Raw genomic sequence first — 16,078 nt, 5'->3', positions numbered from 1 at the left:
ATGGTGTGGCGGACAGTTTAGCTAGAGATGGTGTCTCTAAGGAGAAAATTGAGCTATTTGACTTCGTTCCTCCTTAACCCTTGCAGAGTGGGGCTTGTTCTTGTCTTTCTTTTTCTTTTTCTCTCTTTATTTGTATCGACCCCTTCGGTCTTTTTTCCCATTTAATGCAATTGCCTATCATTCAAAAAATAATAATTAAGTTCTAAGTTCCAACTTCCAAGTTTTCAACCATCAAAACAATAAAGCCCAGGCCCACCGACTCAACTTTGATTCGTAAGAGTCTTTTTTTTTCGATTCGACCCATAGCGACTCATAAGAGTCACCAAACGATTGGTAAGAGTCTGACGCAGCGAGAAACACGCGGAAGCTTCAAAATTTCCAGAAATTTAAAATTTTGGGCAGATCTTGCACTTTCGTGATCTTCTTGATGATTTCTTCAAGAAACTCCAAGAAACTTGCAAGGAGATGCAAGATTTTTACAATCCTTGCAAACTACAAGGTTAAGGATGAGAGGAATAGGGGAAAAACTAGGATTCTAGCCTTCAATTCTCTATTCCACAACATAACAAAGGAGAATTCTAGTAGAAATTTCAGCTCAAGCTGAAAATTTCCCACCAAAACCCAATTATAGATCTAGATCTGAAATTTTATTTCAAATTCAAGCAAAGGTTCTTACAAATGGAGGGAAAAGCCCCTTTTATAGACCACTTACAAGGGAAATGACCTAACTACCCCTAAGTGAAGGGAAATGACCACAAAGTACATGAGTAGCTACAAGATAACCAAACTACCCCTAGTGAAGTAAAATGACATAAAAGGACTCATCAACTAGTCTAATGACTAAACTACCCCAACATATAGAAAAATAGCACAACTGATAAAAGCACACAAAGGAAAACTACACTAGGGAGAAAATATGGGCTGATGTAGTAAATCCAGGGGATCCTCCTACATCAAACTCCCCTGCTTGAAAGAACTCGTCCCCGAGTTCCCCATCAGCCTCGCCAATGTGGAAGTCCGCCTAGGTCAAATACGTAAATGATCCACTGTAGCAGTAGGAGCAATAACCCGTCCAAGGTGCCCATTTGTAAAGAAGCCAATAATGGCCATGGAAGTAGCATGAAATTACATGCGATACAATGACGCGGATATCATCAAATAAAAACCACAAATATGCAATCCCCTCATGGATAGCATAGAAGCTGGAAAGATCGTAACGTACTCTTCTTCAGCTGGCGCGATAACTAGAGTCAACACCAATCCAAGACAATCATCAATAAGGACATGGTCATGGGGACTGGAATCTGCTGTCTCGAATAAAGACTCATCAACCTACTCAATCTGGACATCTAAAGTGGAATCAATATTAGCACTGTGCTCAATGAAGTTGTAAGCCCAAGGGTTCCCATGGGTTCATACATTCACCTTTACCTTGTTGTTTTGATGCTAGCAAACCCAAATTAATTAGTCTTTATGGGCTAATATGGTGTCTTTGAGTGTTGTGTCTTAGACAGAAACTTGACATGTCATATCGCCATTACACAACTCAACACAACACATGGCTTGCGGGTCAAGATGCAAATGAACTAAAGAGCTTGTATACACATGAGAGACATCATCCTTGGAAGATGTTCAAGTCAAAGAGCTCAAGTTGAAGATCCCACAAGCATGCCTAGTAATGTGCCAGAGAAGCTTGGAGTTGAACAAAGTGTTGGTGACCTTCTCATGAAGAGAAGTCACATGTACCAAAGCATCCTCAAGTGTTCACTTACAAGCCAAGAGCCCAAGGAAGACCTTTGAAGCCAATACGATCAAGGTGCTAAGTAGTTTTACATTTTTAGATTGTATTGGAGATCTCCTTCAAGTGGTTTTGCATTCAAAAGTGTTTTTCAAACCTTTTTCAAAACCAACCTTGAAACCTATATGTATTTCATGGAAAACCATTTTCAAAGGTCCTAAACTTAGTAAAACAAAAGTCCATAGCTTGAGGAACCAAAAGTCCAAGTGCCAACCAAAGTTTACAAATGAAAAGAAATGACATTAGCATTTGAATTATGAAAACAGCAACTTAAACCTGAGTTAATAGGTCCAAAACATTTTCAAATATTTTTAATTGATAGCTCTCATTTTTCTCATGTCCGTAGAATACAAGAACTTTAAAATCCGACGAGAAACGAGTGAGATATGAATTTTACAAGATCGCGGCAAAAAACTGTTTTTTGCAGCCGCGGTCGACTGCGGAAGCCTGGTCGACCGGGACACTAAAAATTCCCTTTTTTAAAATTCCAACAGCTATCCCGCGAGCAACCGCCCTATCCCGGTCGACCACCGCGGCGCGAGAAACTAGTCGTTGGGGCATAACGGTTAGTTGCTTTTTTGACCTATTTTTGGTCTTTTCTTGCCCAAACTACCCCCAAACGGTCATGAATCATTGTGGGCTATAAATATGTTGTTTTATCATGGATTAAGTGACTTTTGAACTTATTGAAAACCTCATTTGAGATTAAACCTTGAAATCCATTAGTTTTCTTCAAGAAGATCTCCATAGGACTTTTATTTGCTTAATCTTTTGGAGAGTTTTGTGAGCTATTATTTTTGTATCAAGCCTACCAAGAGGCTAAAGAGAGTTTTTCTTGATTTGTTCTTCTTTGTATTGAAGGTCTCCGATTCGGCCCGATAAGAAAGGTGAATCTAGGAGTTGTGAGAGGGGTTTCCGCTTCGGCCTTAAGGAGAAGCTTCATTGTAAGAGGGTCTTCGATTCGGCCGATTAAGAAAGGTAAATCCGGAGCTAGAGGATTTGTCCCCTCGGAGGTGGAGAAGGCGTGTGTAAAGCTTTCAACATTAGTGGAGAAAATCCCAAGGAAAGGCAAAGTACTTGGGTAGTGAAGTAGGTCAAGTTGTGATCGAACCACTATAAATCATTGTGTGGTCTCCTTACTCTTTCTCCTCTCTCTTGTGGTGTTGGTAATCTCTTTCCCTTTTTATTTTGAATATAACTTGAACAAGGGTTAGAACTAATTAGGCTAATCTCACTTGCCCTAGCTTTTCAAATAGAAAAATTTGAAAATACCAATTCACCCCCCTCTTGGTTGTTGCCCTTTGGGATTTCAAAAGTGCTCCCGCTTTCCATGCTCCAGCAATACATCATTGGTCACCACACTCTCTGCAATCGCTATAGGCTCTGCAATAAGCTCCATGTCCTCTCCATGGTTAGCCCCATCATCAATGGAGTCGTCAATTTCACTCTTCTCTAGAGTGATGGATGCACTAGGCTCTTTATTACACTCCATAGGTGCTTGGCTATCATCTTCTACAACCTGATCATCATCACCTGAAACTAGCATGGGCTGATTTTGTTTAGGGCAATCCTCCATGCAATGGCCCAAATCATCACACTCATAGCCACTAATAGGTGGGGTAACAAAGGTAGAAGGGCTGTAGAACATCCGAGTTGACCGTGGAAGTGGAGGAACATGCCTAGAGTACTCATACTCGCTATGCTCATACCGGTCTCGCTTGTATGTGTGTCGCTCCCCTTCTTGCAACTATAGCATCTCGTCAAATTTCTGACTCATTTGTTGGAATACAGCTAATAATGCATCTTGAATCTTCCTTTCTCCTTCCATATATTGTGCAAGTAATTGATTGTAATCTAAGCCTTGTGAATCCATCCTTTTCCGACCCTTTGGAAGTCCTGTTATGTCTATTATGGTTGTAAATGGTCACCAAGGAAATTATCTGCGTCACTGCACCTTTAAAGTAGCTCACAGGTAAAACAGAGAGCAAATGTGAATTCTGGGCTGGACTAGTGTACGCTAGAAAGTAGAGAATCTTTAATAGAGGCAGAATTCTTGGAATTCAAGAGGAGTCAACTCTAACCCCTAGAACAGTCACTAAATGAACTCACAATGGCTGAACCGAACTCAGCTTTGACAGCATATAAAATCAGTTTTAAGCTCCAATACAATCCTTCACTCTGAAAAAAAATCAAGGTCTTAATTTGCTCCCTGGTCTGTAGCTATTCAGAAAGAGCTGAACCTCCACAACTCCAAAGCATTGAACAATTGTTCCAATGTGAATGAGCAGAATTCTGCTATGGCTGCACTTAATTCCCAATGCTAAAAGTTTTTGTATGTGTAATTGAATCTTAGTCTCAATAACAACAGTGCAAACTCCACACGAATGAGCTGAACTTAAGAACTGAACTCTCTCGGGTGCTTCAAAACTTGATGAGTTGATGAGATGTCTATTCCAAGAGCCCTTTATGCAAGAAAGTAATGCAATCAACACCAAGTCCCTCAAGATAATTCTGCTACCTTAGGAATTATTTGTAGGAACTGTAGCACCCTTAGAATTTCAAATATTGGAAGCTAATTTTAAATGAGGACCCTCAAATCAACCAGAGTTCCATTGATACAGGAACTAAAGGAATTGCAGCCCGAGTGTCACTATGCCTCAATTTCAACTACACACAGTTTATGACAGATGTCTGCTAGACATTGACAAGTGTCACTATGCTTCAATACTCAAGCAAGTGGCAATCAAAACAAGCAGGAAAGATTAATCCCAAAGAGGTATTCCCATCCAAAACCCACTTTCAGAAATTTTGCTCATATGTAACCAAAGTTGATCCAAAACCATTCTTGTCTTCCACAAGGCTGGTCATAGAGCATGTATTAATTGGTTTTCATTTAGGGAATATGACGAACAACATGCAAATTCCATCTCTACTTAACAACCACAATCCAAACAGAGTCCTCTTTAAAGTAATTTACCAAACGGTATGTGGGAAGGATTTTCCAGCTATGATGTCTTGCCAAACAAAGAGTCTAAACATGAGCAGTAGATAGGGAGGAAGAAGGCAAACTATCTCTTATTTAATAGCTTGTCAAACATGCACAATAAAGTGGTTTCTTAACTCAATTTTCCCAAATTGTACCAAATTGACCAATTGCAACCAAATTCTAAAATGAGATCCTTTCTTGAAACTGAAACCAAAATCCATCAAATGCGTAAACCGAAATAGGGATTGAATCGCATACAATCTTGAATGGCAACAATCGGGCATCCATGGGCAACAATTCATTGCAGAAGAGCCGATCAAACACACAGAGATTCTTATCGGATCAATAGATTTTCAGAAAGCTACTTTTAGATCAGCATACAGACCATCTATCGGGCAGATCTAAATATCTGAAGGTCACTTCGGTTCCAAAATACACAGAAAACAACTTCCATTCGATATGCAGAAGCCGTTTTGCTTGTGGATCTGGTGAAACCGAGCACTTAGGGCTTGTAATTGCTGGTTTTAGAACTCAAAACCTCATAACATGCAGAGCAGAAAATTGCAGATTCCATGCTTCAATTCAATTTTAAAAACTTTATGTGGTGTAGATCAGAGCAGGATTCTCGATCCTAGACTCAGATCAGAAACGAACATACAATCCAAAGCAATTTTTTTTTTATTTCAAAAAAAATTGAGGTTGATGAGGAGTTCTTAGCAAAGTAGCTGAATCTTTAATGGCAACAAACGATCAGATTACTTATCTGAAGCAGATCTTGAAAACTTTCTCAACCTTTTTGCAGCAAGAAAGAGTAATATGACCGATCTTGCACACTTTTTTTTATTTTTCTTGTTGTTCTCCACAAATTACATCAGTTCTCTGCAGATTACTTCCAAGATCAGCTGAAATTTAGAAATTTCAGCGATCTAGGCTCTGATACCAATTTGACGCAGCGAGAAACACGCGGAAGCTTCAAAATTTGGGCAGATCTTGCACTTTCGTGATCTTCTTGATGATTTCTTGAAGAAACTCCGAGAAACTTGCAAGGAGATGCAAGATTTTTACAATCCTTGCAAACTACAAGGTTAAGGATGAGAGGAATAGGGGAAAACTAAGATTCTAGCCTTCAATTCTCTATTCCACAACATAACAAAGGAGAATTCTAGTAGAAATTTCAGCTCAAGCTGAAAATTTCCCACCAAAACCCAATTATAGATCTAGATCTGAAATTTTATTTCAAATTCAAGCAAAGGTTCTTACAAATGGAGGGAAAAGCCCCTTTTATAGACCACTTACAAGGGAAATGACCTAACTACCCCTAAGTGAAGGGAAATGACCACAAAGTACATGAGTTGCAACAAGATAACCAAGCTACCCCTAGTGAAGTAAAATGACATAAAAGGAACATATAGAAAAATAGCACAAATGATAAAAGCACACAAAGGAAAACTACACTAGGGAGAAAATATGGGCTGATGTAGTAAATCCAAGGGATGCTCCTGCATCAGAGTCTTCAACGGAGGCGAGTCACCCATGTGACTCGACTCGAGAGTTGACTCGTACGACTCGTAAAAGTTTGACTATGCTTACATCCTTATTTCACCTTAAGCAATCCTACCCTTGTCACCCATAACTTCCTACCATAGTCTTACCATCACCCATCATATCGTTACCCTTCTTGGACATCTTATAGACCAAAGTTAGGTAGGTGACCATTATAGATCTGATTATTCATTATTATGACAGAATTTTAGTTGATGACTGATTTTATTTCACATTAATTAGTTGTTTCTTGTTGGGACTTATTGTTTGGACAAGGTTTAAATGAATTATTTTTATAAAAAAATCCTTTACCGATTTCAATCATTCATGTTATGTTTATGGTAATTTGAGGACTGAATGCTTCTGTTTTAAATGAATTGGAACCCATATTATGCTACTAAATTCCCAAAAAGAAGCATGTGAAAGTTTGCACCAGCTACGATTCTTTTTTTGGGTATTTATAAGCTTGTGAATTAAATAGAGATCTTTTGGTTTCTTAATTTGGAATTTAAAAAATCAATTATTATGTTATAATCAAGGGAAAAGTATCCAATGCTAGACACATGCTTTTCCCATTTTGGTAACTAGAAGTCTAATTATGGTACATGTTTATGTAATGCAGAGACTGTTCAGTTGTTATTCCCATGATGGACGACAAATAACCCAAAATTTAGATTGATGTCACGATCGTAACCAACCAAACAATGGATCTTTTCTGATTGAACGCATACCATTGGTCTTTGTCTTGTTGTTTACTGACTAGTCGAGTTCCCAAAAGTTCTTCAATTGAAAGGTTAAGACCATCTAATAGATGTGATCACGTGGGCAATTCTCCACCCACAATAAGGTCCTATGGATTTAATGATCATGATCATGTACATGTGTCCGAGAGGATTATAGTGCTTGATACTAAAATGAAAACAAAGTGTGTACCGCCAATTATTATCTCATTTATCAAATTATGTTTCCACTTTTTTGAATATTTTGAATGCATGTTAGTTTTTAATACTGCTAGCAAAAGGCACACTGCAATGCACATAAGGGGGAGAGAGAGAGAGAGAGAGAGAGAGAGATTTTATTAGGGGGTGAAAGGGTGGGTTTGGCCACCCGGTCAACCAAAACTTTGGGGGGGAAATGAGGGGCTTTGCTTATATATAGTATAGATTTGCTTAGGCTGTTTGTGTGTTTCTTAATGAATTTATTCAAACAAAAAAGAAAAGATGGCAATATCTTATGGCTGTCTTTTAAGAGGGCTGATATTGATGCCCTCTTTTATGGCAGTGATCCTTTTGGTTTTTCCTCTATAAAAAAAATTAAAAGAATGAAGACAACCTCTTTGTCCCTTCAGTAGCTCTAAAGAGCAAAAGAGAGACAAGTAGGGGAGAAGGGAAGAAAATAAAAGGGAAGGGGAAGAAGAAGAGATGAGTGAGAGAGAAGAGAGAGAAACAAGATATAAAAGAAGAGGAAATGTATGTGTGTGGGGAAATGTATAGGGGACTGACATGGGCACAAACATATTTTGATAATGATAAAAGGTTTCCTAGTCTTCTATTCTTTAAGTAGTTGTCAAAGGTTGGTGAGAGCTTTTTAGAAAATGTGACCAACTGTTTAAAGCATATAAGACAAGGTCATTTTGTCTCATTATCAAATATATAAGACAAGGTGATTTTGTCTCATTATCAAAAACATGGTTGTGCTTATATCAATAGCATATACATATGCATATGCATATGCATAAATGACATAAAAATACATAAAATGCACAAAAATACATAAACTGCCATTCGGAATTTAGTGGGTATCTTATTTTGTTTTCAATGAACAAAGAAGTTGACCTCCAGTATAATATGGGTGAGTGTGAAATCAGGTTCCATGTGAGAACAATAAAATTTAGACTGTTAAGGAAGATGCACTATGGATGACAAATAGATAAAATAACAAGCTATGCTTCATAAAACAAGAAAAGGCAGGTGGATAACAAAATCTGAGAAGTTATATGATGAAAGGCCGTATAAACACGTAAAGGTAGTAAGACAGAAGTACCATCCTTGATATTTGATCCAACAGCAGCTCCTCAAAAAGTGAGTTGCTGCTGGATCAAATATTAATGATGGGATGATGGGTACGTATTTATACGGCCCTTCATCATATAATTTCTCCACAAAATCCAACAAAATTAAGCATCCTTCTAAATGCAAGCCACGTGTACTTTAGAACCAATCAGAAATGGGTTTAACCATGGATGGGCAACAGGCCAAAATCCGTATCGATTGTTCTGCCCTCTGAATTTGATCGATAGAGTTTTGTTTGTTGAGTGTAAGCAGTTAAGAACTTTTTAACAGTCCATTTGCATCCATTGATCAGATGGTTAGGACAAACTTGTTAGGATTGTTTATCACAATAACTTTCGGACAATGGCACATCCACATGTGCCCCTTGACCAGTTCTTCTACACCACACCATACACACATGTTCAGTGGAGAATGGGGCAAACCATAATCTTGGCAGGTCTCATAAGCTGGCAAACCAGTCATCTTGCATTATTCTTTGGAAAGTGAATTTTCCTTGTTGCAACAATAACTACTTCAAACTTAAAAACTTAGAATTACAGAGTAGAATGAAAAGAGACTACCTCTCCCTCGCAAATGAAGTAAATTCCATCCCCAATTTCCCCCTCCCGAACGACATAATCACCACGGTCTATAACATAAAAGCCACGCATAACCCCAACAAAAGAATCAGATACCAAAATGCCATTTTTCGAACACAAAACATATAATTAAAAGATTACACCAAAAATTCACTAGACATCAAGTCCCATTAGCAAACATTGACATGCACATTAAATAAATACATTCCTAAATTACCAAACTGCAATTCTTGTAGCCCTTGCAGTTTCAGAAACTGTAATACATTGTTGAAATTATGTAAACTGGTGGTTCCTGCATTCGATTGCTTCTAACATTCAGCAAACACATATCAAAAACTTGGAATAGCGAAAAATAATCAAAATTGTAGGGGGTTCCATGCGAAAGCAAACATCCCACATCGGAAAAGTTAAATTGATGTGGATGTGCTTATAAGGACTTGGGCACCATCCCCTTAACGGCTAGCTTTTAAGGGTGAGTTCTACCTCGGTCCCAAGAAGTGGTAACAGAGTCGGGGTGTGGTAACTCTTGTGCACCCTCGAGGATGGAAAAAATCCATCGGGGACAATCCCGGTAACCCCGATGAACCCTCGAGGACGGAGAAAATCGCTCAGGGAAGACCTTGTAGTTCCTGCGTTACTCCCGCGTGGAGGGGCGAGATTGACCACTTTGCTTTTGCGTGGAGGAGGAGATTGTTGGGGGTTCCACGCGAAAGCAAAGATCTCACATCGGAAAAATGAATTGATGTGGATGGGTGTGGGTGTATAAGGACTTGGACACCCTCCCTTTAAGGGCTAGCTTTTAAGAGTTAGTTCTACCTAGGTCCCAACAAGTGGTATCAGAGCCAGAGCGTGGTAACTCATGTGTGCCCTCGAGGATTGAATAAAATCCCTCGGGAAAGATATCGATAACCCCGGTGCACCCTAGAGGATGGAGAAAATATCTCAGGGAAGATCTTGTAGTTCTCGCGTTCTCGTGTTGCATCCGCATGGAGGGGCAAGATTGTCCACATTGCTTCCGTGTGGAGGGGGAGATTGTTGGGGTTTCCATGTGACAACAAAGATTCCATGTCGGAAAAGAAAATTGATGCGGATGGGCTTGTAAACACTTGGGCACCATCCCCTTAACGGCTGACTTGGGCACCATCCCCTTAACGGCTAGCTTTTTATGATGAGTTCTACTTGGGTCCGAAAAAGTGGTACAGGAGCTGGGGCGGGGTAACTCATGTATACCCTCAAGGATGGAAACAATCCCTAGGGAAGATCTCGGTAACCCCGGTGTACCCACGAGGATGGAGAAAATCAATCGAGGAAGACCTTGTAGTTCCCATGTTGCTCGCGTGTGAAGGGGTGGGATTGTCCACATTGCTTACGCGAGAAGGAGGAGATTGTCGGGGGTTATACGTGAAAGCAAAGATCCCACATTGGGAAAGTGAATTGATGTAGATGTGCTTATAAGGACTTGGGTACCCTCTCCTTAACGGCTAGCTTTTAAGACTGAGTTCTACCCAGGTCCTAACAAGTTGTATCAAAACTGTGGCGCGGTAACTCTTGTGTGCCCTCAAAGATGGAAAAAATCCTTCGTGCAAGACCTCAATAACCCCCAGTGTACCCTCGAGGACGGAAAAAATCTCTCAGGGAATATCTCGTAGTTCCCACGTTGCTCCCGCATGGAGGGGCGAGATTGTCCACATTGCTTCCACATGGAGCGGGAGATTATTGGGGTGCCACGCGAAAGCAAAGATCCCACATTGGCAAAGTGAATTGATGTGGATGGGCTTATAAGGACTTGGACACCCACGCCTTAAGGGCTAGCTTTTAATGGAGAGTTGTTCTTGGGTCCCAACAAAAATAAACGAAATTAATAGCACTAAGCCTACAAGAGCAACGGAGAGAAAATCAAAAGTTCTAACTCTAGAAAACTAGTGTGAAAAAACCAATTACTCCAAAAGCTTAAGTTCCTGGAGTTGGTGTTATTTAATCATTTATACTTTAACAACTAGAGAGAAAATAACCAAGGTCTAATTCTAGAAAAACCAACAGATCTCACCATAATGTTTGAATTGGACGACTTCAGCGATCTTCTTGAGAGATGAAGTTGAGAGTCTCTGTAGCAATGGTACTTGCCCCAGAAATTCGATCACTGCTCCTCCCACAGAGATTATTCACAAACACACCAAACCCAGAAAAAAAAAGGAAAAAATCAGAGCTAATGTTGAAATTTTCTCAGTTGGAGACTAGATAGTAAGAGAAAAATTAAGCAGTTTTCAAACGCAAACATAGAAATTAGGTTTTTTGGTTTTACCTTTTGAGTGATCCATTAGAAACTAGACGCTGTGAAGGGGAAATTTTATAGGCTTGAGCTGGAGAGTAGAGAGGGGCGGCTAGTTTGGAAATTAGATTGTTTCCAAACTCTAATCATTGTTTCGATTTTATGCAGAGCCAATGAGACTGAGAGTGTGGAAAACGAAGAAAGGAGTGCAAAAGCTGAAACTAGGGAGTGAGAATGTCGGTTTGTTACTGTTTATTTAACGAGCCTGATATGTATACCTATTGGGAATTAAATTTGCGGTTTTCTAGCCGTCCATTTGTGGGTCACCCAAGTGGAATGGTTAAGATTTTTCCAATGTAATAGCTTTTGGATATGGCATCTAGGTGCAACATGGGTAGGGCTCAACCCAATTTTGGGTCGGGTTAGCTTGGTTTTTCCTCGGGTTGGGTTGGGTGGGGTTGGGTTGGGTTACGGTTAGGAAAAGCCAACCAGGTTTAATTTTGGGTTGGGTTAGGGTTGAGGCCTTGGCAACCCGACCCGATCGAACCCGACCTATTTCCTTTAATTTTAGCGTGATTTCTATAGGGTTATGTTTTTTTCTTGTACTTTTTTGTTTGCCCCTAGGTGAACCTGAACCCCACCTGACTCAATTTGGAAAAAAACAAGTTAAATTAGTTAGGTTAGGGTTGAGAGATTTTGAGGCAAGTTGGGTTAGGGTTGACCATCCTTGACTCGAGGCTCGGGTTGGTTCGGGCTAGGGCTGAGGGAATGCTATCTTTGGTTACGCTCAAGGTTTTAAATTTCGGTTTCTGTACCAATTTCGGGCCGAAATTTTGTAACAATTCTCTTCTTTTTTTTTAAAAAAAGCCATTTTCTCAAAATTTCGGCAATTTTGGTTTCGGTCCCCACCGAAATCCGAAATTTAAAACCATGTTTACACTGGGGCTGGCCTCAACACAATCCAACCCGACCCGAGTTGGACCCCTAATCTACAGCTTGGGCTTGTTCTCTATCATTTGCAAATCATTTACTTTTTAATATTGTAGTATGAGCATGAATATTTTACCCAAAGAATGTTGGAAAGTTGCCTTTGTTTCGTCGTGGTGTTAGGGTGGGATACGATAATAGAAGCAAGAGGCAAAATAGAAAGTCCTTTTTGTTTAGGTTTTAATAAACCTACCGATAAAAGGTTTCCTTCTCATACGATTATGGGGAGAAAGGGAGAAGGGAAGAGTAAGAGAAGATGCGAGAGAGAAAGAGAAAGGGTTTTCTTTATGGATTCTTTCTTGGGTTTTTCTCTTATTTTCTCCTTGTTTTTTCTCGGGTTACTCTCTTGTGTACGGTCTTGGGTGAGAGAAGCAACGAAAGGGTTGCAGGTTGTGGGTTTTTTCAGTTTAATCCTTTTTTTTCTTTTGAAAATTGACAATTTCATTAATAATCAAGGAGGGGACAAGATGTCCAACTCCAAGTGGAGATGAATTACAGAGCCTGTGAACTTGGTTAATTGTAAGGACCAGTGATCAACATGGTCTCCCTAAATACTCCTTCTTTTGGACCAATGATCAACATGGTCTCCCTAAATACTCCTTTTGCTAAGATGTCTGCTGGCTCATTAGACGATCTTCTTCAATTTCAATCCTGGGTTCCAAAATTCTTTTAAGGTCCAAGATTTCAGCAATTAGGCCTTGAATCCGCCAAGGACCCCTGGAAGCGTTCGAAGCCCAAGTGATTGCATTAGTTGAGTCCCCTTCCACAATTATATGTCTCAAATCATGTTCAAAAGCCCATCGTAGGACAAAAGGAAGGGCTCTTACTTGTGCCTCATTAGCATCACACTCTCCAACCGGTCCTGAGCATGGCATGATGGTAAGTTCCCTTTCATCCCTTATCACTCGTGTAAGCCCAATGATTCTCACCTTGGAAATCTTCTATGTTTTGATGATTCCAAACACAAGTTGAAATGTGTTGTATTTCTAACGTGTTTGATGTTTAAGTGCATGTATTGAAGATTCAAACATTTCAAACACTTAGATCAAGGAAAATGGCATTGATCGAGGGTTGTACATCCTTGAACATCATTTGAAGCCAAATGATGATGATGGCTTGGAGCATTCAAGGAGAGATCTTGAAGAGCCAAAGAAATGGAGGTGATCCATGCAAGAGTTCAAGACTTGAAGATGTGCTTCAAAAGTAGAAGATTTGAAGGCTTAAGTCTTGTGTTAGATTGTACATCTAATCCCAATTAGGTACCCCACCTTGAGGCATAATGGAGTCACCAAACAACTGACCCTAATTGGAATAACAATCCCATCTATGTGTAATTTGGAAGCCCTTGAAGCCCAAAAGTTATCAGTATAAAAAATCTTGAAAATCTGCTGATTTAGGCTTCTCGGAACTCCGAGAATATTCCTCGAAGCTCCGAGATTTGGTCCAGTAGCATTCTTCCAAATTCTGTTTATATTCTCGGAACTCCAAGAGAAATTCTCGGAACTCCGAGACCACTATGTCGGAAAAAAAAATATCCGTTGGGGAACTTTGCCAGAATTACGACTATGCCCCCAAACGGTCATATTTGGGTTTTCTCTATATATATGTGTTCTCTATGCCTTAGAACACATCTCTCTCATTCCTAAACATGTTCTAAACACATTAGAGAGTGGTAATCACCCTTGTGCCTCAATTTGGGATATCTAAAGGGATTAGATCTAGGCTTGAATTTGTACATCATTTCAAGAGTGGAATTTGTGTAAGCTTGAGAGCTGTCTACCCTTCAAGAGGGAGTTGTATTTTTCTATTTTCTTTGATTGTATTTGGGCGAGTGCGAAGGGACGCGGAGCCATCCCAAGGGTGAGTGCGAAGGGACGCGGAGCCATCCCAAGAGCAAGTGTAAGGAGATGCGGAGCTTTCTCCGGTTCGTGGCAAGTCTTGCGAGGCGGAGCCGAACCAAATTGTAATTGGGTTGATTCCTCGCCATTAAAGGAATCCGTAGTGAAGCCATCAACGGGTTTGATTGGTGGAGTGGAGTAGGCCTTGTGTGTTTGAGGACCGAACTACTTTAAATCTCGGGTGCACTCTTTCTTGTCTCTTGCTTTATATTTGCATTGCACTTTAGATTTAACTCACTTGCAATTGTTTTATTCTTTGATCTCTTAATCCTTCATTGGAGAGTTTAAATATTTTAGGTTAAACTTTCAAAAGGTAAATATTATTTGTATCAACCTAATCTCCTTTTAGGTTGGCACTTGGTCCTACCCTTGGAATTTCAACTCGCCACCTCCCAGCCTTTCCTGGATTACCTATGGAACTCCCGTCAAAGTTTAGTTTGACCCATCCTGAGGGAGGTGGCTTCCATTTTAGCATCGGGTTCGTCCGAGTAGTTCAGTCACATATGATCGCCCACCAGTTTCGAAGGATGTCAAAGGATCTATATGGAACTCTTTTTTTTGCTTTTGCCCAGGAGATGATTTACACTCTGATATCGACAATAACACAACTTGCACTCATTTACGAATGTTGAGTTTAATCCATTGTAATCCTTGTATATTGTTTTCTCGTAGTGCACGATCGTGTATATCGCGCGGGGTTGTAGGCTTGGCCGAACCACATAAATATCAGTGCTCATCTTATGGCTTGTGTTTATTTTTACTTTTCCATTCATTTGTGCACGATCGGATCCAACGAGTTTTCTCAACAAGTGGTATCAGAGAGCAATCATCGAGGCTTGGTGGAGTGATCGTGGGTGTTGTGGTTGGATCTAGAGTGATCTTTGGGAGTGGGAAGATTGTCCAAGAAACATTCATGTTCGAGATGGGGCACTACATCGAGAAGTACAAAGTAATATGAGAAAACAGTAAAATCGAGTTCTTCCCAATTCCACCGATAAGTTTGGCGGAAAGGGCAGTTTCACCCTATGGCAAATGAGGGTGAATGAGATCCTAATTCAACAGGGAATGGCTAAGGCGTTGAAGGAAAATGTTAGGAAGCCAGAGAAAATGACAGATGCTGAGTGGGAAGACATGGAGTTAAAGGCGATCAGCACGATTCAACTATGTCTGATAAATAATGTTATGTTTAATGTTATGGAAGAAGAAGATACGCCTCAGTTATGGGAGGAGTTGGAAAAGATTCACAGGCCAAAAAGCATGGCCAACTGGTTGTATTTGAAGTGGCAAATGTACGGGCTAAAGATTCAGAAAGGCGGGAATCTTCTTGAACACATTACGGTGTTCGACGGACTTGTGGATCTGCTCCACAAGGTTGATGAAAAGTTGAAGGAAGAAGACAAGGCCCTTTTGCTTCTTACTTTGCTTCCTAATTCTTATGACAACCTGGTTACGACGACTTTATTGTATAATAAAGATATGATGAAGTTAGAGGAACTCACGACGTCACTCTTATCGAATGAGATGCGGAAGAAGCATGTTCTTGATGGAAGTCAAGAGCATAGGTTGGTTGTTCATGGTGGGAATCAAGGAGGAAGGTCATTTGATAGGGGATCAGGAAAAGGCAGGTCAAGATCCAAGGTCAGCGGAAAGGGCCTGCAATGTTACCGTTGCAAGGAATATGGGAACATCAATCGAGATTATCTGAAGCATGCTGATCAGGAGGATAATGGTGCTACGAATACTCTGGTGGTGGTAATGAATGAGCAAAGCAAAGAGGTTGGAGATGTTCTCATAGTTTTGACAAGTAATCACACTTCTAATGATGAGTGGATTCTAGATTTAGAGTGCTCTGTTCACGTATGCTTGATGAGGGAATATTTTGATATGTTCCAAGAGACAAGGGTAGGTGTTGTGTCCTTGGGTGACGGGTCTACTTGTGACGTCACGG

The 16,078-nt window shown here is 40.1% G+C and overlaps 1 protein-coding gene across 1 annotated transcript in view; it reads right to left on the bottom strand.

Annotated features, from left to right (window-relative positions):
- Positions 1–11,480, bottom strand: part of LOC143857148 (acyl-CoA hydrolase 2-like) — a 117,999-nt gene extending 106,519 nt beyond the window's left edge. Inside the window, exons 1-3 of the mRNA XM_077367468.1 lie at positions 11,279–11,480; positions 11,024–11,116; positions 8,959–9,026 (exon numbers count right to left, since the gene is read on the bottom strand). Coding sequence (XP_077223583.1) covers positions 8,959–9,026; positions 11,024–11,116; positions 11,279–11,294 — 177 coding nt within the window. The 5' untranslated portion in view covers positions 11,295–11,480. The remainder of the gene's footprint in view (positions 1–8,958; positions 9,027–11,023; positions 11,117–11,278) is intronic.
- Positions 11,481–16,078: the final 4,598 nt, after the last annotated feature.

The sequence above is a fragment of the Tasmannia lanceolata genome, unplaced genomic scaffold (genome assembly GCF_043159265.1).
Source record: "Tasmannia lanceolata isolate RefF3 unplaced genomic scaffold, GAP_Taslan_0.1 ptg000024l, whole genome shotgun sequence".
NCBI lineage: Eukaryota > Viridiplantae > Streptophyta > Magnoliopsida > Canellales > Winteraceae > Tasmannia > Tasmannia lanceolata.
The sequence above is the reverse complement of the archived record's forward strand: the minus strand, read 5'-3'. Positions and strand labels throughout refer to the sequence as shown.